Source organism: Paramormyrops kingsleyae, chromosome 5 (assembly GCF_048594095.1).
Source record: "Paramormyrops kingsleyae isolate MSU_618 chromosome 5, PKINGS_0.4, whole genome shotgun sequence".
Taxonomy (NCBI): Eukaryota; Metazoa; Chordata; class Actinopteri; order Osteoglossiformes; family Mormyridae; genus Paramormyrops; species Paramormyrops kingsleyae.
The window spans coordinates 24,493,619-24,520,132 of NC_132801.1; the positions used below are offsets into that span (position 1 = coordinate 24,493,619).

The 26,514-nt window shown below is 41.9% G+C and overlaps 1 protein-coding gene across 1 annotated transcript; it reads left to right on the forward strand.

The window, feature by feature from the left end:
* On the forward strand, positions 1 to 24,962 carry LOC111856090 (gap junction gamma-1 protein-like). Its single transcript, XM_023835752.2, has 3 exons — positions 1 to 234; positions 14,257 to 14,324; positions 23,317 to 24,962. Exon 3 carries the CDS (start codon positions 23,362 to 23,364, stop codon positions 24,673 to 24,675), a length of 1,314 nt encoding a protein of 437 aa, XP_023691520.2. The 5' UTR covers positions 1 to 234; positions 14,257 to 14,324; positions 23,317 to 23,361; the 3' UTR covers positions 24,676 to 24,962.
* Positions 24,963 to 26,514: the final 1,552 nt, after the last annotated feature.

Genomic DNA, 26,514 nt, shown 5'->3' on the forward strand with positions numbered 1-26,514 from the left:
TGGGCGCTAGGCTGTCCCAAGCAGCAGGGCTGGACCCGCCTCACATGGACCGAAGTGTCATCGGGACTGACAAAGCGTGTTCCGTCGGAGGAATTACCATCCCAGATCCAGTGAAGGGTACAAAGGGAGCGCAGATATAGGTGCCCCAAGTGAGAGCACGGCTAAGCACGCCCAGTCCGGCCGCCGCGTCCCATGGAGGGTGTCCGGTCGCCGCTTTCGCCCGAAGCTTTGGAGGTGAGTTAATCGGCATGCGGGGGCTGCTGGTGCGGGACTGGCGGGCTGGGTACCAGGCGTGGTACCGGCGGGGTTTAGGCGTTTGTTACATGGGTGCGGGGTTTAAATATAAAGCGGGAGAGATATCTTCATGGAAGGAGCTATTTGTTTCTTTTTTATTTTTGTTTTATTGGACCCGAAGCGTCTGCAGATTCCAGACGTGGATCGTTTTATTAGCGAAATTAGCAAGTTAGCTTCGCTGTCACTTTCGTGAAGTAAAGAAAAAAAATTAAGAAAAAAGTACTGTTACAAATAACGGTGCACTTAATAGAGAGTTAGCAGTTATTAATATTCCGATGGATGCGGCGCTAATGCACCCAAGAGAGCGCGAAACGCTTTTAAAGCCACCGGATAACGGCGGAGTTTGATGGCAGAAAGACCGTGACGGACCCGCATAAAACGGAGGGATAACCGTGACCGAATACAAGACGGCTATATAATAATAATAATAATTATTATTATTATTATTATTATAATAAAGGAAATGCGGACTCCCCAACTTCTTTGGCTGTATGCCAGTTAACCAGCCAAAACTTTACACTCTGAAAAAAGGTTTATGCTCATTCAGACATACCTTGGATTTGATCATCTAACATGTTAAACTGTGTAAAAGTAAAACAACTGCAGTTTTAATGTCGCAGAAATAATCGTGAGCTGCCCGGGTTACCAAGTACGCACTTATAGTATTTCTCGTAAATCTTGTTTTCATGCAGTATTATTATAAGTAAGTCATTTTGCACCACTTAAGACAAAACCACCCTCACCGAATTGCACTGAAGTGAACCCTAAAGTCTTCCAAGACGGGTGTTAATAACTGTCTAGTGTGGAGTTCGTACACATGGGTGTGTTTTTTGTGTTTATCTTTCCTATATCGACGGTAAACCCACGTCAGTACGATACAACTGCAGCTGACACAAAGCAGCCCTCGGCTGATTCCGAGTGGTGAAGTGCTACCGTAATGTTCATTTCCAAGTGCCTCCCTGCATTTTTGTGGGTTGTGTGTTCAGATGTAGCCGGCAGAAGGCAGTAAGTAAGTGCTAGTTCTGTCATGGTATCTGGAGGGATGGAAATTGCCCTCTGGGCACAGCATGGAAGCAATGATTCCAGGCGGCTGCCAAGCCTGTACCCAGAGCGCCCATTCATGAATGATTTCTGTAGTACATAGTCTACATACGCTTTTGTACTCAACTCTCATCTGTTCACTCTGAATTTATATTTCGTGCTGTGTTTTATAGGTGTTGAATTGCTTGCTTCTTGCTTTCATCCTGTCGTTACTGTTGTGTGTGTTTGTGTGTGTCTGTGTGTGTGTGTGGGTTTGCATAGATCACATTTGAGGACCAAATTGTCCCCAAAGTGTAGTAAAACCTGAAATTTCCCTACTTTTGGGGACATCTTTTGAGGTCCCCATTTGGATAACTCCAGTTTGATAAAAATCTGTGAATGCAATCAAAAAAGTAAAAATTCCAAAAGTCTTGTATTTGGGTTGGTTATTTATGGTTAAGGTTAGGGCTGTGTAGAGGTTAACCACTGCGCGCTGTGACTTATTGTCTCGCGATCAATAGAAACAAGGCACCGAACCTGGCACAGAAAACGAAATGGAGGAAAAACTTATATTGTCCGTGTCTGAGTTCCCAGAGCTATATCACAGAAGCATAAAATCTTTTTGAATGCGAAATATACATCGTCGCTACTGACCGCGAGCCAAAATGACTGGAGAGAGTTTTGAAAACCACGCCTACTCTTTGCGCAGAAGCCGCGCAGCGAGCACAGCGCATGCCGCGTTCGGTCTGTAACCAGCTTTACCCTATTAAGGACCATATAAGCCCGATTAAGGTAGGGTTGGAATGAAAACATTCTGGCAGGTGGGTCGCCAGGAACAGGATTGAGAACCACTGGGTTAATTGATACATTAAGTAAGAGTGTAGTACTAAATTATTTGTGCCCCTTCCAGTAAAGTGTCACCAGATGTCTGCCATAATATCCTCAATGACAAACTTTCTCGGGTCTATAAAACATTGTCTGAAATATTTGGCTCCTTTATATTTGTCATTGATTGGCAGTTTTTGACTATATCATTAGGGCTGGGTGATACATCGATAAAATATCGTATCGCAATTATGAACAATCATATTGTCATCCGTTTGAATATCATGTGTTGTGATATAGCCTAAATACTTGTTTTCTTGCATAATTAACTGTTATGAACACTATTTTTACACAAATTCCATCAAGATATGAGTCTGTAGTTGGTGTAATTTATCATTATACCCGTCACAGAAGTATTAATTAAACAATTTGGTCATCATAAAAAGAAAAACTCTGATCTACCTGTTATATTTTACTATTTTCTATAATTTTCAATTTTAGAATATTGTGATAAATATCAATATTGTGAAAATATCAGAAAATATTGTGATATCATTGTTAGCTCATATTGCCCAGCCTTATTCAAACTCCTTCCTTGGAACGAACAGCAAAGTAGTCAGAAATAAAGCTAGCAACCAAACGTATTGTCTAATGTTACGCCCTATAACAAAAAAGTTTATTTTCATATGATTTATTCATTAAAATTAGATTTCATTTTGCAGTCCATTCAATTAGTCACCTTTTTCATGTTCTGAATCAAATTAAGCTCAATTTTAAGGGAATTTTAAGCAACAATGGATCATTGAAGTAACAAAATAATGACTTGATTTGTATCAAGCTTAGGGATGTCCATTTTGGATTTTTTCGTAACCGATAGCCGACAATCATTAATTGACTATTAACCACTAACAGATAAGAAAAAATGTAATACTTAGAACAGATGTAAGTTCGGCACTGAATACCAAAATAACAATACAAAAAACGCTTTAGACATTAGAAGTGCTTTATTTTTTTCAAGTGTAAACACTTCATGAATTTGAACTGTTTCTTACTTGCATTTTTTAAGTTCTCAGTACTTTAATGGTAGCTAAATAGATGGTCAGCATAAACTCTCCAGTGAGACCTATATAATCAATACAGAAAAAATGGTTAATTTACCACTGAGGGTGTTTATTTGACAGCTGTTTGATGTGTGCTGTATAAATCTCCAGATTCAGGTGTAGTTTTTTTGTTCTACCATTCAGCATTTATGATTGATTCTTTTTGCTGTATAGGTACTGTGGCCAAACAGTTGTACATAAAAATTTCAATGGCCTATAGAGGCTGGAGTCAGAACAACATTCTGTACAAACCCATTGCAGTATTTTTCAAAGTGATTACAAATTCATTGCAAGTAATTACCTAAATGGAGCGCTCCATCCACAATGAAACTGCTACATTAACCTCACTGACTGCTAAAGCAGTTTTTTCTTCTTTAATTTACTGTGCTCACTCAACAACTGTCAGGACCCGTATACGGTCAGAAAACTCAGGATCGGGATTCTGACAAGACAGTTGGATTGTTCGGAATACATTTTCGAGTGAAACTTTGTGTGTTTGGCTGGAGTGGGACAGAGTTTCAGCTTGGGAAAGGGAAGTTGGGGTGGACATTTATTGTGTGCTTTGAGTGTTTTACTGACTGTTTCTGTATACAAATGGTTCAGAGGTTGCATTCAAAGAAAAAAAAAATGTTTCCGTTTTCCAAAAATGTGGAAAGTTTGATTGACCATGTAAAATTTTCTTCTTAGTTCTTCATAGTCTTGCAGGCATTAAATATAAGCTTTTTATGGTAATCATGCATTAGTGTTCCATTTTAACTTAAATCCAACCATTTTCTGAATCCGCTGAATCCCATTTTAACTTAAATAAACATGTAAAAAGACTGAGATTTGCGGTTATAATAAACAATAGGTTAATATAGACTCATTTTTTAAATTAGTCCGGGAAAACCAACTATGATATCAGCTAAGTTGGATTTATTCAGCGGCACTGTTGAATTCTCAAACCTGATAGGTCAGAAGGGTGTTGATTAATTTTCTATAACCGCACCTGTAGTGCTAGACAGGCGGATTGCAGTAGTAAATCGATGCACTGTTAAAATATTTCATTCTAACTAACGTTGCTTAAAATTCCAGATGTAGAACACAATTTAATTAACAGAAACTAAACGGAAATGTGTAATCATTGGTGGGTAGTTCTACTAATAATTGTCTTTTCGGCTTATAAACATGAAAGTAATGTCTATGGATATAAGCGTGCAAGCGTGTAGTAACCGTGGTGTAAGCAGGTTATTGCACTCCAAACTCTGCGTTATATATCTTTAAATGCACTCCGTGGAGGGAACTGTACACCGCTGTGAGTGTTTAAAAACATATAATACACAGCTTGTCATGCATTAACCCTTACATAATGTATTTTCCATCTTGATATTCAAAGTGATTATTTAAACAATGGAATTGTGTGTGTGTATATATACTACTTAGTCTGTCATGTCTAAGTATAAATTAGAGGTGCCCCCTCCATGGTATGCATGAATATAATTTCTGGATAACATGAGAGTATGAAAAATTAGATGCCTCTCTCAAGCGTAATATAAACTTCTTTAAAATGTATGTGATATTGGTCAGGACAAACTGTTGTGCTGTGTTTTGAAGATGCTGATTTTTGGGATCTAGCACGACTGCAGGGTGTTCTGACCCAGAAGAAGAGGATGTGCTGAACCCCGTCAGGGTACTTGGACAGACACCAGACAGTAAACAGTTTCCATCATTAAAGAACATAGGATCCCACCTTGTAGATTTTATTGGCACTTGTATTTAGAGTTTCCACTGTGAGTTCTTTTTTCCATTGTGTGAAGAAAAATAACCATGCAGGGAACAGCAGATAGACAGATTTTTTTCAGTTAAAATGATGCATTATTTGAGTGCTCAGAATTGAGGTATTGCTTTCTGATCTTTTCTCTATACCTGCTTGCACCATAGTGTGCAACTGGGTCTTGCTTCTGTGCCTGTATGTGTATAAGGTCTGCCTTTCAGCATTAACAGACCTCCTGCCTCACTTAAGGTCTGCCTTTCAGCTTTAACAGACCTCCTGCCTCACGTAAGGTCTCCCTTTCAGCATTGACAGACCTCCTGCCTCACATAAGGTCTGCCTTTCATCAGACCTCCTGCCCCACTGCCTTGTCATAGGAACTTAGACAAGGTGCAAACTAAAGTTAACCTTTTGGCTTGCAGAAATAATTTTCCTGCTTTATAGATGCCACACTTCATGTCAGTTCGTAGGAATGGTTTGCGAAATCTCTAGATGTGCCTATAGATATATAACATTAGAAGTTACATAGTCAGCATTATTGGAACCATTCATAAAAATGCACATAGTGTACCAGGGTTCATCCTGAAAAAAATATTCCATTATCCAATTCGACAAGAATATTTTTATGCACTTTATACATCTTAAACATAAAATTAAAATGAAGTGACAAAAGTATAATTAACAGATCTAACCTATTACAGTTATATATTCTTAAGAGCAGTGATTGAAAGACTGACAGCTTTCATGTTAGAAAGTGGAACAGCTGGATTAATAACCAAGTACAGGACTTAAATGGAAGTCTAATGAATAAAGATCCCTTCATAATGTGCTATGGGAATCTCCTTGGCTGCTTTTGAAGAGCTGTAATGGGAATCCTCTCTCTTGAAAAAAATGACTTAAGAAATGTCTCATCCTGGGTGTGCTGTTTTTGTACTGCATAGGTTTGAGTTGTGACTGTGTAACCCTTCTGCTGAAAGGAAATGACTCATAGTCCCCAAGAAGTTCAGTAAACTGAAATCCTTCAGTTTGTGCCATTTTCGCACGTAACTCATAGTTCCAAGGTGTAGCCATTCTGAAATATAAAACCAGACAAGCCCTCTTCCCACACACTATTCAGGCTTATTCTACATAAATGATCCTGTATTATATTCATCCATAGACAGAATACAGTCGTGCACCCTGGAGAGGATGCCAGTCCATGGTAGGCCATGGTAAAACCTTTGCAATATGCAAACTCCTAAAGCACAGAGCAGAGGTGGTACTCAAAGCCTGCACCCTGAACAAGGCGAGCTCACCTTGGTTTAGCTGGATAACTGTGATAAATCTACAAAATTTTATTCAGTAGTTCGTCAGTTTAGCAGAAGTCTCTCACAGTTACTTGCATATGCCTAACTTTGCTCTCTAATGAGTGGCCCTGTGCTCATGCTTTGCTGACAGTTCCTCTCAGGGAATGAAAATTCCATTCTGAGAAAGTCATTTTCTATATAAGCAGTTATCAGATTACAGAGTGCTTTTGTGTCAGTGGCATTTATTGTGACCCTGACAGATCAAGGATAGGGAAAGACTGAGAAGGCTGGGAAAAAAGAGAATGGATAGACAATGATTCACAGCAGACCAAGGAGGCGGGAGAGATGACTGAGGAAGTGTCCAATTGCTGTTTAGTTGTCCAGTCTGAATCAGATTTTTCCCTCCTATTTCACCAATTCTTGTTGAAATTTATTCTCCTAGTAATTTAACTGGACAGCTCTTCATAGAGTAGTCAGGATTGCTGAAAAACATTTACCAGCCCAGATACATTTTTATTAGCCTACAATGTACAATGGAATTTTCATTCATAAAGAGCATCACATCTTACAATAATAAATTACCATGTAAAAAAGTTATTTTCAGTATACCTTTTATTAATTTCCATAAACAATTTACTGACACGTCGAGTACCACACAGTATCCAAAAATTTCCTGATTCTCACACCCTCTAAAGCTTAACTGATTAATGTGGTGATTTATAATACTGTACATACTTTATAGTCTGTATACAGCGGTACCTCAGAAATCGAACTTAATCCGTTCAGAACTCGGGTTTGAATCCTAAAAAGTTCGAGTTCTGATCGGATTTTCCCCATAAGAAATAATGGAAAACCAATTAATTGGTTCCCGGCCCCAAAAAATTACACCTAAATATGTTTTTTTAGCATTTAAACACAAAACGAACAGGATAAACCAAGAAGAGCATATACTGTACTAAACACATCTAAACACATTTATCAAAACAGTAATTTGTAAAGTAAGAAAATAAATGTATCTAAACAATGTTCTAATGAGTTCTAATGAGTTTGAGTACTGAGGTACCACTGTATTCAGTATAGAAATTAAATTCTATATCAAATTTATGCTCATATCAAAATTAATGCAATTAAAGCTAACATGATCTTTGAAATAATAACACAACCCTAGTTTTTTTACACACCTACATTTTTTTTATGAATCGATTTTGCATTTCTTTTGAAGCATTTATTATAAAAATGTATTTAAATGTAATAAATATGTTATTATTATGTTACTAACTGTTATTTATTGTGTTATTACATTATTCATTTTGGCATCAGATGTGGAATCTGTCAGGGCGGGCACTGGCATTGAAGGTCGCCTAGGGTGCTACAAATGCTTTGATTGTCCCTGAGTTTCAAAGTAAGGTTGACTAAGAAGGTGCTGAACACGTCATCACCCCAGAGACCTTTCAGACAGACAGTGGTTTACGTGCCTATGCGGAGAAATGAATATGCAGTGTAGTGTGTCTTTTTGGGTTTTTTTTTACCAGCTAGAGGGATTGTGTTCAGTTTTTGTACTCCCCTTTTGTCTAAACTACTCAAGGCAGGCAAGCTTAGTTTCCAGCCCTAGCTGAACACATCATCTGAACTCCACTACAGGTAAATGTCATCCTCCACAACCCGCAGCCACAGTCTCCATAAAGCCCTAAACACTGCCACTGACTGAAATTGCCCCTTTACCATCTGGCAAATAATTTTGGACTACGTACACGCACATGCTTCCAAACTATGGAACTGTCCTCCCCAGAGCAGTCACACTCTTGTGTTACAAAACCAGCAAACCTCTAATTTAGCTCTGTTTTTATACAGTATTTATAGTGTTCATATTGAAATCACACTTACCCACTTGCTGTTAGTTGCTGCTCATTGCTCATTTTAATACCCTGTAGATATTCCCTCTGGAATGATCACTACATTTATAGTCATATCCTACAGTATATTGGGTTAGTTGTTCTCTTTTTTATTTATTTACTTATTATACCTCTTCTGGAAAGTAGGGACACCTAATCTTGTTGCACTAGCATAATGACACGTAAGACTTTGAACTTGAACCTTGGTCTTCAGTAGTATCTGGAACCCATTACTCTTTCTTGTTTCAACCTTTCTTCTCAGCCTCACTCCTGCCTTTTCCTCACATAACCAGGCCCGCCGTCCCCTTCCCACATGCGGTAGCCATGCAGCTGGCTGCTGGTCTGTCAGTTCCACTCCTGTTCTGTGTGCTGGTGTCCCAGTTGGCGACATCAAGGCCCTGGCTGCCTCCCATGCTCAGTGTCACTTAGAAACTGTATAATTGGTAATGTTGTAAAGCATACTGCTTCCGTCACACCAGTAATAAATAGATCAATAACATCCAGGTCCAGTATGAAATCAGTTAGGCCCACTGCACACTGCCCAGCAGCTTGTATCAGGCAGGGAGCAGGACTTTCTATGACTTCTTTGCTTGATTTTGATACCTGGATTCTAGAAGGGCTCTCTGTTTACTTGGAGGGTATGATGCTTAAACATATACTCCATTCTGTGATACTCAAAGTTTCTAGATACATGTGGTACAGATGCTGACAGGCATAGAAGTGAGTTACACAGGTATGTATGGCTTTAAGATTAATCAGTAATGTATAGCTCATTCTTTTGAAAGCTAAATCTGTTTTGCAGTTAAGCTTTTTTTTTACAGTTCTGTGTTTTTCTTCCGTCTTTAATATATTCAACCCTTGAATAATTTGAAATTAAAAGCAGAGCTAAATGATATGGCAAGGCTATGCTGATGAGTAAAGGGACGTTCTGCTTTCACTCAAGGAACTGCAAGTCCTAACAAGGGCAACAATCTGAAAACATGAACGTAGTATTATCTATTGACAGAAGGATGAAAACAGCAAAGACTGTAACATTTCTCTGGCTGCCAGCTAGATCTTTATAGTAGACAATGGGTCGTTAGACACCCTGTGAAAAAGTGGTAGGCATTCTTTTGAAGGGGTACACTTTAATGGAGGTACAGATGTAGCTATAAGAAATGCCCTTGTTTTGTAGTGCATGCCCAATTAATGACAGGGGTCATGGCCAATGTCACAGATGCTATCTTTTGCTGACTTAATGGCTCATTGATTCTAACTCTGTCAAAGAGACTTTTATAGAAGCTTCTGGAAGAGCTTATGGAGGCTTTGTCATTCAGTTCAGAATTATGCTGAAAATTTTACCTTCACATGCAAGATAAAACATTGTAAAACAGTTTGCCTTCGCTTAATCGGTATGCAGATGAACCCCAAGAATTCATCTGGAGAGAAAATGGGGGTGTTGGGTTAGGCAGCGGGGACATTTGTGTCGGGGAGAACAGGCTTTGTTGTGGTTTAACCCCTTTATAGTAAATGGAATTAAAAAGGCAGAAGCCAGATCTTCATGCCCTCACAGCACAGCATGAGCCTGTCTGTGTATTTCCTTTCAAGTCCAAAATTAAAATATCTTTTTTGTTTTACTGCCTCATTTAAGTTGGGTGTTGCTGGGCTACATCAGACATCTGGGCACACAAGGAGGTATGTTCATCTGCAGGCACGTAGTTCAGCACCTTCTCCTAAACTACGTTTCAGAATTTCTACGTGTATTGCCGTGTTGGTCTTGGATTTGTATTTAGTATTATTAGCAGTGAGCACTTAAATCCAAATGAAAATGAATTCCCTTTTCATCCTATGAACTGCAATAAAATGAGTTAGGGATCTCCTACCACACTACCTCTTTTCCTTACTGGGACCTCCTGGTCATCTCAGACCCTACCACACTTCCCCTTTTCCTTACTGGGATCTCCTGGTCATCTCAGACCCTACCACACTTCCCCTTTTCCTTACTGGGATCTCCTGGTCATCTCAGACCCTACCACACTACCCCTTTTCCTTACTGGGACCTCCTGGTCATCTCAGACCCTACCACACTATCCCTTTTCCTTACTGGGACCTCCTGGTCATCTCAGACCCTACCACACTACCCCTTTTCCTTACTGGGATCTCCTGGTCATCTCAGACCTTACCACACTACCCCTTTTCCTTACTGGGATCTCCTGCTCATCTCAGACCCTACCACACTACCCCTTTTCCTTACTGGGATCTCCTGGTCATCTCAGACCCTACGACACTACCTCTTTTCCTTACTGGGATCTCCTGGTCATCTCAGACCTTACCACACTACCTGTTTTCCCTACTTGATGTAGGTTTATCTTGACTTGCCTAATGATTTAAACTGCAGTCAGATAAGAGGAGAGGATTCCTTAGCATGAAAGTCCATGATGGTGCTTTGGAGTGGCGGAGGTCACCAGTATACTGGTATACTATCATAAATAATTATAATAACACTGATGGCTATATGGGTGGTCGGTGTAGAAGCATGTGGTTTGATGCAAATAAAATGTTAACTGTGAAACAGGTGCAAATGATGCCAGGTGCTGGTGAAAATTAACAAGGACTCAGGGTAATTTGCAGTAATGAAAATTGGTCAGAAAAAGTCATTATCCCATTAATTTTAATATGTTCATTCCAGTAGAAAAACATTTTTTTTTTATTTTGAGTCCAAATTGTGTATAATCACTTAAGAAAAGCAAACCATAAATAGGGCTCCAGAATCTTGCAGGCTGTTCCTGCTGCTGTTGGATTTGAGGTGATGCTTGCAGTACAGTACCAGAACTTTTCCCATAGAAGGTACATTACTGGAGCCCAAATGGGCAGGGCCTTGCACAACCCCTCCAGATGGTTCTTATTTGATGTTTTCTGTGCTGTAAACTCAAAACAAAAAGGAACTTTTATTCTGCTATAAGGTAATTTGCGATGATGAATGATATATTTTAGGTACTTGCATGCATCATTGGTTCCACTTCTGAAGCACCACAAACCTTCAGCAGATGATGTACTGTGGATATATTGTAATACTGGGAAGGACAAGTTGAGGAGGTGCAAAATTCAGATTTTCATTAACACACCCTAATTATCAGTACAGTTGTCTTGTAGTGATACTGTTAAGAATCTAGACTGAATCATCTCTTACTGCTGTAAACATGTCTTGTTATGGCATATATACAGTTCATGTGCCTTTGTCCTTTGGGGGAGAAGTTCTACTTGTAATGGTCAAAAGCAGAATATTAATTGTCAAAATGGCAGCAGCAGGGAAACCAGTCTTAGCTGTTTTTGACTGTGTATTTGTCAGGTCAGTGACATCCTGCAGCAGGCTGGATGACCACTACACACAGACGGTTACAGTGGGAGTCACAGTGGACAGCTCAGAGAGATGGCAGTTGGGGTGATAGGGGTTAGCACCTCAAACTGCAGATTCTGTGCGGGAGAACCCAAATCAGCTACATTAAACCCCTTTGGGGTACCTCAAATGAGGGGAAGACGGGCAGTTCATCCAGATGGAAACACTGGAAATGACCCAAGACAACAGAACATCAACTGCGAGTACAGAGGCCTGTATGGGGTCTGCAAAAACCCATGTGAACTGTGCACGGGAATGAAACCTAGTGAAATGTAGGCTGAGCCAGACCCGGAGTGCACAGTTTGTGAAACCTCCTGATCAGCAGCTCCAGGTAATAAAAGTAATCATCATAAGCGTAAGGGAAGGTAGGATGTCCAAATTCCAAGGGAGGAAAACTCAAGCAATAACAAGCAGTTCAGGGTCATCTCATTCTTCAGTGTGGAAGGCCAGATAATTTCAGTATTCTTTCCAAATGCCTGAACTCCTATATTGACACTTCAGTACAGAAGAGGGTATCCTAAGAGTGTCAAGGTGTATTGAGCACACACAGATTCGCCCATTTGATCAGAGAAGTGGAGAGGAGACCAGACTGTTTTGGAGCTCGATCTTACAACGCCTATGGTTCTGTATCCAGCAAGCCGATGGAAAAAACACTGAACCGGCAACATGTTCCAGGCAAGATCGAGGATCTAATTTTGGACTCTTACACCAGCTTCAATATGAGATTCATCCCTTGAAGAATATCAGCATGGCATCAGTTGGAGAAGGGGATCATCACTTGATACACCATTTCATTCATCTTGCTCAACTTCGTTTGAGATATGCTGGTCATGTCAGCAGAAGTGGATTTCAGAAACCTGCTGACTAAGCATGGGATCTGGCAGCCCCCCCCCCCCCCCATCAAAGCATTCATGGATTGATCTGACAGTGATGACATTATCATGCCTGGATTGCAGATGGATTCCTCAAGGGCTTAAAGAGCTCATTAACTGAGCTTGTGCGTCCTTTAAGCCAGCAAAGTCCAGGTTCCTGGTTTTGAAGAGGGGGAACACAACAGACAAGTTTTCTTTCTTCATCGGAGGGTGTCCTGATTCCAGAAGTCATAGAGGAACCAATGAAGAACCAGAGCAAGTTCTTTGACGGTGCCCTGAAGGACACGGCAGCACCCCAGGCAACCAGCAGGAAATCTGAGTCATGGCGACAATAGGAGAAGTTATGGCTGCCTGAGAAATTGGATCTACCAGCATGGTATCATTCCACAAATCCACTGGCTCTTCATGAAACTCCTCTCACTGCTGTCAAAGGCTTTGAAAGGAATATCAGCCACTTCCTTTGCAGGTGGCTGAGCCTACTGCAAAAATCGAAGCAGGATTACTTTTTATGGGAACAACAAGCAATGCCTCCCATCCAGCAGTCTGCACGAGGTATTCATGGTAATCTCTGTTGGAGAGGTCGTACTGTAGAGAGACCCATTACACATGCATAATTCCCTGACCAACAAAATAGCACATTCAGTATTTCACTTGTACAACTACTCTGTTCTCGGAAGTCTTAGCTGCAGGGGATCTTTTCTGCCAGCTGCCTTCAGACTGTATGACAGATGTATGAATCATCTAGCATTTATCTTAATAATTTTGCCAATGGGGGCGGCATGGTGGGGCAGTGGTTAGTGCTATTGCCTCAGACCTCTGGGATCTGGGTTCAAGTCTCTGCTTGGGTTCCGTGTGTGGAGTTCGCATGTTCTCCCTGTGTCATTGTGGGGTTTCCTCCAGGTACTCTGGTTTCCCCCCACAGTCCAGAAACATACTGAGGCTGATTGGAGTTGCCAATGTGCCATAGGTGTGCTTGGATGAGTGAATAGTGTGTGAGTGTGCCCTGTAATGGGTCGGTGCCCCATCCTGAGTTCCCTGCCTTGTGCCTGTAGGCTATGGACCCCCTGTTACCCTGAATAGGACAAGTGTTTGGATGGATGGAACAATTGTGAAGATTAAATGTTCTCAAAGTTCATTTTAAAGTAATCTTACTATAAAATACTTTCATTGAGTCACTGCCTCTGCTCATGTGAAAGCCATCGGTGCTGTGGCTCGAAATGACTTGCAGATGGAGTTGGACAGTATTAGTGATTGTTACTACTAAAGTCAGCTAATTTTATAAGAGTTCAGGTGAATCTCAAAGGGCAGTTTCCAGCTGACATGATTTAGAGGGGACTGTGTGTTGGCATGGTTTGTTTTCGGTTGGTACTACTGTATATGACTATCAGAAAGAAACGGACGGGGCGATGGGTCAGTATGGCTGTGTACTGTATGTGTTTACCTTGTTAGACTTTTATTAAATGCATTTTCATGTTCTGTACAAATTCCTGCACTAAGATAAATTTGGACCTCTAGTCTAGCAGATTGTCCTTTATTAGGAGTGGAAAAATGTGTGCATGCTGCCTTCGGAGCTTGCCAGCACTGAACCTAAGGCAATACCCTGGAGCGTGTGTGCTCGAAAGGTGGCTGCACCATCGTATTTACTGGTGGAGGGGATGAGATGAGCTACATTACGGAACCGCGAGGAGGTACCTGTGCAACTCTCCTGCGAGTGGGAGGAACCCTTCAAAAATCTACAGGTGCGAGTGGGGAGCAGGTGCAAGGATAGGAGGGGAAGAGTCTGGGCCGTGACAGCTTGTGCACAGAAGGTTGTTTGATCTAAGCATTGTTTGTGTACACAGGAAGCGTGCCAGTGACTGGAGCAAGATAACAACCAAGACTGCAGGAGGCCCTCTTTGTCCTCAGGGAGGTGAGTGGAGGAGGCGCACAGTGCTGAGAACTTACTGCCCTTGTGCTCCGATTAACAGGAGGAGGGTTTCTCTGTGTACATTGCATATCAGAAGGCAATGCAGGCATCCCCTTTGGCTCTATATCTCACTATACTTCGGTACACATGGACCCTGTAGATACGCTGCCAATCATATCAGACACATCAACTATAAAATTCATGCAATTTTAAAAAGAAGACTTGATCTGTGTTGGTGTAAAGGACATTTTGTACAAACCAAATGACAAACGTTCTTCTGGCTCCCTGATGTTAATAAGTAAATTAGAAGCCTTTATATATATATAGGCATAAAACGCAAGCAAACTGCACCTTCATAATGCCTTTATAATGCATTCATTGAACATTAAGTGTAATCTTCATAATGTATTCATAAAGCATTCATAGAACATTCATAAGCAGCATGTAAGTGTATGTTATGATGTTAAGGTATAGTTGCATGCTGCTTATGAATGTTCTATAAATGCATAATGAATGTATTATGATGGTGCAGTTAAGCATCACCAAATGTTAATTAAAGGAAGGTTTTGACTTTTTAAGAGGCTTATCTCTGTTTAAATGATTGGTCCAAAAGAAACCGCTTACGAAATTGCATTGTAATATTAACTCAAAGGCAGGCATGTAGCTACATAGTAAAATTAGGGGTTTGAACCGCCCCTGCCCAGATTTGTTTGCTACCAATCGGGCACATAGCCCAGTAGTAGCAATGCGAGTTTGAACCCCCCTTTGAAATTTGCAAATTGGGAACGTAGGAATATCTTCACATTGCAAAATCCATGCACCAGGTCGGCATATAATATGGAAGAGATTGGCTATGACATTACACCCTCTACAGAATGCAGGGACTGTTTACACAGTGTTTCAGCTTGCAGGTAATTAGTCTCACTTGGTACATCAGTACTGTGGTGTCACATCTGTGTGTGCTTTTCTCTGTGTACCAGTACAGCAAAACGCATTAGTAAAAATATTTAGTCAGGAGTGTGTTTAGTGCTGGTATTTCTTATCTGGAGGTTAGGATGCCTATTCTTTCTTTTACAGCCGTATATTTTACTTCTCAGGACACTTTCTGAGACTTAGGCTGGCAGCCTTGTTACTCTGCATTCAGTATGCACCCTGTTTTGGAACCGATAGGTTATATATAGCAGCCAATGTGGAAACTGGAGCCTGTTTTTTTTGTAGGCAGATGTCTCTGTGCTGTGTGTACTGCTTCTTGCCAGTTTAAGCTCAGACTGAGGTTGATACTGACCTATGGGGCTTCACCCTGACATACAAGGAGCATGTGTGTGTCTGCTCATGTTCAAGGGAATGAGGGAACACAGGAACTCTCCACATAGCTGATATGAGAGAACAACATTTTAACAACTTCTGTGCTGTGTTATTACGTTAGTGTGTTCACAGCTGGAGTATGATATGTTTAACTACTCATGTTTTTGACAATATTGGATAAAATAAATGTATGTAGGACACTTGTAGTCTCAAAAAGAAAAAAATGAAAATACCATCTTTCCTATGCTGTTGCCAACTAAGATATTCCTTAGCAATTGGTTGGTTAGATACTTTTGTTGCATGTTAAGATGAATTTTTGCTTTTAATTCCAGGCTTCCCATTGTGTTTGCCATTAGCTACAAACCATAAGGCTGTATTGAAACCTGACTACACCCCCATTCACATTGAGAATTTTGGATCAGCAAAGAAATGATGCTGTATCTGCAGTGATGGCTCTGGTCAAGGTCATAATGTCCCGGTCAGAAGGCTGAGTCTGGAATGGCGCGCTGGTGAAAGTCACCCACTCCATACTGCCTACTTCTCAGGGTATCAGGTCCCTGTCAGCTTGCTTCCTGTCTGTCCTTTATGTGAACATTCATGTCAAGAGGGCACTAGGTTACAACAGGTCCTTAGTTAACTGTACACGAAGATGACTGTTACCACTCTACCATTTGGCTCTCAGTTGTGTTGCAGTGATTTGAGCCTAGAATCATCCCCTTTTGCCCTCTCTCCCTGAAAGGGCTGCTTCCCCTTTGTGACCCAGTAGAACAGGCCTGCAGCATGGCCAGAGGTGCTGGTTCCGGCACCATCCCCATCTTCATCACTCTGTCCCGGCCTGCATATTGAGTCCCCTGCTACTCCCATTTTTGGGCATGGTTCACAGCACCTCTATTCTGCTGGACACCCAATGCGTTCCTCCTCATCTCCCTTCTGATAGTGATTAATTCTTCTCCATCTGCGTGAGATGTTTCTGCTAACTGAATGTTGACACAGCTGCAAAATGTGATATAGCAGGAAATAGGGAGGGCAGGTTCGCCCTGCGGTGTGTTGGCATCTGCCCAGGGTTGGTTCCAGCCTGCGGCCCTTGTTCCCGGGATAGGCTCCGGTCCCCCTCGTGACCCCGGTTGGGATTAAGCGGTTACAGTGACGGATGGATGGATGGATGGATGGATGGAAGGAGTCTCAGGTAGCCAAGGCTGGCGTTAGCAACCATCTGAGCCCAGCCGAGGTGGGAGCAGTAGGCAGCATGGTGCTTCAGATTCATCAAAACACCTAATATGACCCACTTTCGAAGCTGACAGTAGTGGGAGTATTTGTACATGTTGGAGAAAAACGATGGATACAGGGAATCCACAACTGGCAAAGTTGTCATACTGTAAAGTTGGAACATTTTTGACTTACGTCTCTTTAAGCCTATAAGAAAATCATTTTTTTCTGAACCACCGACTACAGACTAGGTATGAACTTTCCTTAAATGCCTGTGTTAATGTTGCAGAATGAGGGTGAGTCATACGTTAGTGTGGTCTGAGGCAGGAGAAGAATATTTCAAATGAATCAACTGGGTAGAAAAGGTATTTTTGTCCTAAGAGTTAGAGCTCTTTGGTGTCTTTTTGTATTATAACCACACAATCATACCCTAGAATAAGCAGGCATCAATTAGAATGACTTCTGAAGTACGGGAGTAACATACTGTATCACAGATGGAAAAGGTTTGGGTCTGTAAACACTGACAGCTTGTGATTGCAGTCTTTGTCCGGATGAGGAGCGCAGTGCAATCGAGGACATATGCACAAATGATCATTTCAAATTAGCTTAAATGTGGACTTTTTGTGAATAGAATAGTGATACTATACTAATTCATGTGGGGAAAGTGGGTTTTTTTTCCTATCTCATCTTACTCCCCATGCAGCACACAGACACATACAAGTGACAGGAAGCTTGGGGGTCACAACACAGGGTCACCAGCCCCCGGAGCAACTGAGGTTAAGGACCTTTCTCAAGGGCCCAACAGTGACATCACTCTGCCAGCCACAGGATGTGAACTAGCAGCCTTCTGATCACAGGCACACTGCCCCTTTTCTGTTACTCGTAGACTTCATTGTCCAGTCATTTTTAGCAATATGGTAGCATTTCTGAGTAACGATGAACACTTCACATTCTGTGAGCATGCATATTCCTGCATTTGTTACTACACAGCAACAGCACAATGAGTTGATGAAAAGGCAGGGCTTATCAGTGCTACAGTACTTTGTCTTTTTGAATTCCCAAAAAATTGCCATTAGTAGCATGATAGTAACATTACTGACTTATGTGTATACAGTACTCACAGAAAGTCTTAGGATGCTTGCTTAATTCTGTAAAAATGTTGCAATTCATTGGTTTCATGACAAAAGTCCTTTGACAAGCAGTGTTTAACATATCTGCACATATCTTCAGCACAAACTTTTTTTACTGACTCATTCAGTTGTTTTTCTGTTAATTGCAATTGTAGCTAATGGCCCCCAAAGGGATACTAAACAAATGTTTGGTGTTTCATGTTATTGCAAAGGTGTTACTAATTAAAAAGCACCCAGTGAAACTGCTTGTCAATGAACTTTTTATCTCAGAACAGCTCTTTTAGGACTAGAATTTGGGTTTCAATTTATTACTGAATAACTAAATAAATGTTTTACTTAAAACTACTGGTTGTTTGTTATGTGATGTATATTTTTTGTAAACAAATGCATTAAGTAATTATGTTTGTTATAAAACCAATAAAATTACAGTATTTTCACTGAATTAATCAAGTGTCCCATGACTTTTCTCCTAGTACTGTGAGTACAGGCATATGTAGCTATGGAAAAGCCTGATTTGGCCGGTGCGTTTGGGCTGCTCTTACAGGGTGCCTAGGTTACACCTCGTGGCAGTTTTCTCTCCCATAACATATATATGTATTATTTAATAATTGCTTATTTCCATTAAGAAACTTGCCAAAGCCCGTGGCCTTTAGCGCTACGCTACCTGCTGTACAAACATGCCCCTGAATCCTAATACCAAAGAGGCTGTATTTTGTTCTGCCGCTAGATAAATATAGCTTTACATGGCTGCTGTATTATATTGAAAAGCAGTATCCCAACATTTCTGCACCTACTGATACTAAAAAACGCTTTTCAGTTTGGAGAAGTAGAAGTGATTCATTTGATATCACCTTTATATTTTTAGAATGTTCTGCCTGTTTGGTGGCTCAGTGGGCATTTTTTCAGTCCCCACAAAGGGAAGCTGAATTTTATAAAAATCTGACTGCAATAAAACAACTGAAAATGTCTAAAGACTTGTATTTTGGTGGGTCACTTATGGTTAAGGTTAAGGCTTAAGGTTGTCATTGATTGGAATTACATTTTTCTCATAGAAATGAATGGACTGTCCACACAAAGATATCAATAAAAGTGTGTGTGTGTGTGTGCGCGAGCGGGTTTACCTGTCCTTATGGGGGACATAATGTCCCCATAACCTGATAAATATCCATTTTTTTCCCTTATGGGGACCGGTTTCCTGGTCCCCATAAGGGAAAACTCTATTTGATAAAAATCAGTGACTGCTATGAAAAAACTAAAAATGCAAAAACTCTTGTATTTTGTTAGGTTAATTATGGTTATGGTTAGGGCAGGGTAGGGGTTAAGGTTGTCATAGTTAGCGTTAGCATTTTTCCCATTGAAATGAATGAGCAGTCCCCATAAGGATATGTATACTCTACATGTGTGCGTGCGTGTGTGTGTGTGTGTGTGCGTGTGTTTGTGTGTTTGTGTGTGTGGTCGCTAATACTGTATATATATTACAATTACTCAGTTAAGGTTGTCAAAGTTGCGATTACAGTTATGCCTGTAGAAATTAATGGAGAGTCCCCATAAAGATATGAATATGTGGACTGTGCATGTAGGTATTGGGGTAACATTCTGTTAGTCCTGTTTCTCAGCTTAGTGTATCACCATAGACATGCTTCTCTACTAAATAATGGACATTATTGGAGTATGTGTATAAACATTTAGGAGAGAATTTCTCTTTGCCAATCACCATCCTATACATTCCTGATGGATCAGGTGTCGGCTGCAGCAGCATCCCTCCTCCACCCTTTCTCCAACTGCTGGCCCATTTCAACGTTCTTCCTCTAAAGGGTTCTGTGGAGGCCTCACGAACACTCACTCCTCTCCAGTACTCATCAGTACTGACATATTGCAAGCCTGGCAGCCAACTTCAAAGGCTGAGCCATGACCTTATAAGGGCACAGCAATCAATTCCATGCTTACTTAAAGAAAATGCGTCTGTACAGTAGTGCGGCATCTCGTTAAAGACGAGGTTTAATGATTAAGTGCGGCGGGCAGAGATCCAGACTTCTAGCCAGCAATAGCTCACCCGGTTTTAATTGCCTGATGGAGGGACAATGTTTGGATCAAGTGGCCAATAATTAGAAGTTGCTGTCATCTCCATAAAAGCTGCTTGGCTTTGTAAGACGAGTTGTAAGCAGACACTCATGGACATGGGGCGCTGGTAGAAACACAGGCTGACTTTGTGAGAGTCAAGGAAGCACAAGGCCAAACTCTGCCAGTCCATACTGTTCTCCTGGGTTTCCTGGATGTCTCCTGCTCAAGCTGTCACATACTGTTTAGAAGAACTAGAAAAATCACAGTGTCATGTTCCATCACACTCCGTTCCTTTGTCACTTTCATGGCATTTTACATTTATTCCATTTTTTCTTCCTGATAACAGCTAAAGTAGAAAACTTATTCCGTTGTTTCTGGCAAAACTTTTTACATTGTATTCCACAAACGTCAAACCCAGCAGGTAGCCCTGGATTTCTGCTTCAGAAGCCTATGGAAGCTGAGTATCTGCTCCGGTGCCTCTGCACACACTCTGATCCATCATTTAGGCTAACTGAGGGTTACAGTCAGTTACTCTGTTGCTCTCTTTCTGCCTTGGGCCAGTTCTGCTGGTGCTGATTCTATTAGCACTGTTCTCATCATCAGGCCCATCTAACGCCGGCCACCAACCATGACTGCTGTGATGTTCTTCAACCACCAACAGAATTACTTGTTCATGTTGGGTCACAGTGTGCGTCTGCCTTTGTCTGTCTGTCTTGTAGTGTTGTGTCTCTTATTGCCCTGAATGTGTTCTGCATTATGTTTTGGCAGGATGCCCCTGTTGATTTTGCAGCTAGCCGTTGTCTAAGCTGGGTGGTTATGTTCTGTTTCTATTTTATTTATTTAAAAGCCTATGTTGCTTCTGGCATTTGAATTGCTCATACTTTCTACAGTTCACAAAGGCAGTGTAATATTTCAGCATTATTGCATACAGATGTAGGAAGATCACATTTTTAGTCTGCTTTGTAATGCTTTGTAGCAGAAATATGGATTCTTCACCTGCATGAAAGTTACAGAAACACATCTCCCAAAATAAGTTCACTTTATGAGGAACACCTTTAAAATTCTGGATAGGACCCGCTTTGCTCTTAGAAAAACCTGAATTCTTTGTGACTTGGACTGAAAAAGGTGCTAGAAAGACAGATTCTGGTCTGTGTTGATTGTATCGCGTAATTGCAGATTTGTCAGTTACATATTCATGCTTCTAACCCCTTCAACTAATTCCCCTTCCATTACCCAAAGGTTCATTACTGGATTCAGATCTGGTGACTAGGGAGGCCATTGAAGTACACAGAACTAATTGTGATATTCATGGAACCAGTTTAAGTTTACTTGCGTTGGTAGTGAAGCTTGTTGCTGGGGTACTGAGTTTGCAATGTGTAAATGCCAAAAATGCCAGAAATCGTTAGGACTGGGTAAGGGTTAACCCTTATTGTTACAAGGAAATTGTCTGACCTTGTCAATTGCATGTCACTTTGGATAAAAAACATCTACTAAGGAAATACAAAGTAAATGCAAAATGCAAGTATAGGCGACATTTTTCATAAGGTTTAGGTCCTATAATTATCACACACTGTAGGTGGACTAGGCATGTTTCACCTCCCCAGCTGTCTGACCTCCCTCTCGATCTTTTGGTTTATATATACCTGATTACTGCAGGACATTCTGGCTTTATGGAGAAGAAAAATAATATACACATACACACAGGTTTGTAATTATATTTTTGTGGAGACTCTCTGTTCATTTCTATGGGGAAAACTCTAATCCCAAAATGACGACCTTAAGGGGCTTGATCATGGGACCGATGTAGAGCTGGGCGGTATGACCAAAAATTTATATCACGGTATTTTTCAGAGTTATATCGGTTTCACGGTATACAACGGTATTTTTTTTTTTAAGTATGACTGGGCGTTTACCACATTTTACAGGATTTTACGGGACACATTTTTGTTTTATGTTTTTGCATTGTTCCCACATTAACTGTATTATTTTATTATTAGCCATTGTGCCTATCTGCTACCTTAAAGATAACATACGGCTAACGTGTTTGTTGGCTACCTGCTTATAGATAAACGGCTAATGTTAAGGTGTGCACTGACCAAGTTAACATTTTTAATAAGTGTTTAATACTTCCAACCGGCACTTTTTTTTTCTCACTAAAGCAGCTTGCAAAGCGCCTTCAACTGCAGCATATGCCATATTTGGCCAACTCGGTGTGTGTGTTTTAACCAGCACGAATGCGTTCAGCGGCTATTGAGAGGAGGGGAGGGGCTGCGCGAGTGTGTGCGTGCGTGTGCGTGCACGCGCGCCTGCGCTGTAGTGGTGAAGTATGGCGAATGAGGCAAAAACCACACTGTTGGTATCAATAATGGTGAAAATGACAACCCCAGTGTCTCATTATTTTCAACTCCAGCGTAAGCTATGATCTTCCGTTTCTGATCTTTCGCAGTACATATTTAGCAGTGCAGCAGTGAAAAAGGTCCCCCCTTATACATTTTCCAAACGTTGTGTAGGCTATTTAAACCGGTATTGCGGTATAAGAAAAATCCATATCATAACAATAATAAAGAACGGTTTTCGGTATGAACCGGTTTACCGCCCAGCACAAGACCAATGGTCTTAAATGATCAATCCTGGGATTTGACCTGGCAACCTTTCCAATCATGGGCACAGAGTCCTAACCCGCATGGCTAAATATGTTACTAGACAAAAGTGTTGACACATCTACTGAATATTCTTTGCACACCTCAAGGTAATGTAGTAAGCATCACCTTGTGAAGAAGGAAAGCAGTGGCGTACTGCGACAGATGACCTGGCCCCACAATCCCCTGACCTAAACCCTTTAGACCTTGTTTGGGATGAGTTTGATCGAAGAGTATGAGCAGCCAGCTTGTGCCCAGAACTTGTGGAAACTCCTTCAGGATTGTTAGAGAAGCATTCCAGGTGGCTACATCTGGAAGCTGGTTGAAAGTATGTCAATAGTCTCTCATCAAAGCAGAAATGGGCAATTTTGAAGAAAATTTGAGAAAACTTTGAGTTATTGAGCACATTACAATGTTTTATATGTAACACTTCATTACTTTCAGAACTTTTACTATAAGGTGAATAACAGCTGAAATAGAGACTGATGCATTAAAATCAGGTGTGTCCAGACTTTTAATTGGTACTCGACATCGGCTTCTTGTACATAGATTTTTACTGGAAAGTAAGGCAGTAGTGTCGTACATGTCTAGTGTGACTTTTTTAAGCGGCACAATCCTTGCCTTGTTGCTGATGTTCTCTCCTGTCCCCCACAGAGTGAATGAGTGGTGCAACCCATCTACCGTTGGCTTGCCGACACCATGAGCTGGAGCTTCCTCACCCGGCTGCTGGAGGAGATTCACAACCACTCCACCTTCGTGGGGAAGCTGTGGCTGACGGTGCTCATCATCTTCCGAATCGTGCTGACCGCCGTGGGCGGAGAGTCCATCTATTATGATGAGCAGAGCAAGTTTGTGTGCAACTCAGACCAGCCAGGCTGTGAAAATGTCTGCTACGACTCCTTCGCGCCCCTGTCGCACGTGCGCTTCTGGATCTTCCAAATCATATTGGTGTCCTCGCCTTCGCTCATGTACCTCAGCTATGCCATCAACAAGATCGCCCGTTTGGAGGCGGGGAAGGAAGAGGGCACCTCTGGGCGACACAAAGCACAGAAGATGTTCTTCAGCAACCGGAAGCAGCACCGAGGTTTGGAGGAGGCGGAGGACGACCAGGAGGAGGACCCCATGATCTATGAGGTCCCCGAGATGAGTGGCCCCAACGAGCCCGTGACCAAAGGAAAAGCTAAGGTCCAACACGATGGGAGGAGACGCATCAAAGCGGATGGTCTTATGCGCATCTATGTGCTACAGTTGCTCACTCGCACGCTACTGGAGGTGGGCTTTTTGGCGGGTCAGTACGCCCTCTACGGCTTCTCTGTCTCCCCCCTATATGAGTGCACTAGAAACCCCTGCCCTCACACGGTGGACTGCTTTGTGTCAAGGCCCACTGAGAAGACGATCTTCCTGCTCATCATGTACGGGGTCACTGTGTTCTGCCTGCTGCTAAACGTGTGGGAGATGCTGCACCTGGGAGTGGGCACCATCTACGACGTCCTCCACAGCCGCCACGCCCCGCACGAGGAGGGCGAGTACCGGCTGGGCAGCAGACCCAGCGTCTCGGTGGGCAAGGCGGGAGTTGAGGAGACCTATGGGAGCTACCCCTTCTTGTGGAACGCTCCCTCAGCCCCACCAGGCTACAACATTGTGGTGAAGCCCGAGCAGATGAAGTTTACGGACCTGAGCAACGGCAAGACGGTGTGCAAACAGAACAGGGCCAATATTGCCCAGGAGGAGCAGCGGCAGTTTGGAGGCAGTGAGGACAACCTCCTCGCTTCCGACATGCGCGGCGCCCTTCAGAAGGACATACAGCAGGCCCAGGACAGGCTGGACGCTGCTATCCAAGCCTACGGCCAGCAGTGCCACAATGACAGCAACCACAGCAATGTGAGCCAGTTGCACCAGGACCACAAACATCGCTCGGGAGCCAAGAATGGGAACAACAAGGACAACTGCCGCGGGGGCAGCAGCAGTAACAGCAGCAAGTCAATGGAGGGGAAGCCCTCTGTGTGGATCTGACAGGTGACCCAAACCTGCCCAGCTCCACCTAAGTTATTCTCCGTAATCCTCGTACTGTTACATACTGTCAGTTATGTATTTGTATCTATGTCTCTGTCTCGGGGTACTTTTGAAAAGATCAACACTAAATACTTGAATCCAGCAGCAGAGCACATGTTTTGCATCAGCTTTGAAATCCAATTCCAAGAAACTGGCAAATCAGTTGAAAAGGGAAATGAAATTATAAAAAAAAAAAAAGAAGAAAGTTTTTGCTTGGATTAACGGGACATTGCCATCAACAGGAAAAATATTACTGTACCACTTTTGTCAACCTAGCTGCCCAAAGACACCACACAGCAGACAGGGGACAGACTGGTGTAACTGCCATTTGCCATTTATTGGCACCAAAAATATGTGGCAGTTGATTCCCTGCTCAGTCATACTAAGAGGAGCTTGTTAGACAGTGAAACTATGTCAAGCTGTAGAGTCTAATTACATATCAAACACACCCCATCTCCACTGTGGTAGGCAGGCTGCTGTGAGCGGGCCTGATCTGTGGATATGGTCAAAACCCGACACCCCACTGACACGACCACCATCTGGTATTTCTAATTAAGGGTATTTACAGGGTTATATCAGGTGCCATAAAAAAGTAGCTGTTTTTGTGAATTAAAAGCAGTTGGGTTATGTTAATGTGCTGAAATTGATGTCATATTGTGCCTGATGAAGGAGAGAGTGGCTTAGGCCTGGTAACAGTGCCCAGGTTTATGGGTGTTTGGCTGCTCCATACCACCATCACTGTGGAGGAAAAGTAGAACACAATTCAATGCCTTAAAATCCTACATGGTGGAAGCGGCCATTGCAGAGTGTGCATGCGCAAGCTGATGGAGGGAGACGGTGCTGATACCTGCGTACTGAGGTCACATCCAGGCTCTCCCCAGGTCACCCGTGGCTTCCAGTCTGGTGTCCTCCAGCCAGCACCTTTCACAACTTTTCTATCCACTGTGGGAATGGGGTTGGGGAGGAGGCGCAGTAACTGATGTAGCTGACACCTAGTGACATTAAATTAATTCACTGCGATTTCTTAGCCATGATTCAATGCTCACATCAGTGACTGCAGTGAAGGTTCATTCAGGTCCACCTTGAGATTGGTGTGTTCTGTAGTGCCTCTCTCACCTTTTATTAAGACCCCTGCAGTGCTTTGTCATTCTTTTATACAATGGCCCATTATTTTATTCTACATGCTTTTCCATTCTGAGATATCATCTCAATCTTTTCATTGAATGTAGTTTCATCAGTAAGTTTTGGATGAAGTTGGTATTTTACTGTTTGGTATACAGTGAAATACAAATTTAAAGCTCCGAATATTTTTCCCTTAAATAATTCATGTATCACTGAAAGACTTTTACTTCTCTTTTTTGGTGCATGATGGCATCGTCTTACACTGTCATCCATTCATTACATTACATTTGCTGGCTCTTGGGAGCCCTCTGGAGGTCAGTGGTACAAACACACGTCCCGGTACGTTCCAACTCTCCTATGGTTTACTTAACCCTAAAATCTGACTCAAATTTACGTTTAGTAATAGGAAAAAGAAACGGTTCTTGGTGATCTCATTTTTATGCAGTGGAAAAAAGCTAATTCCTCTTGGGTTTTCCTAAAATGAAGACCAGGTCAAGATCGTACTATTATCCTATGATGACTGCTACACATATTTGTGTTTCCACAATGTCAGCTAGAGATGACTGTTTCGTTGCAGATCCACAAATTCACATTTAGTCATATAAATGTTTGAAAAGAATGCAGGTTGTTAATGTAAAGATGTCTTATGGTACAGTACGAGGATCCAAAAGAACCCTT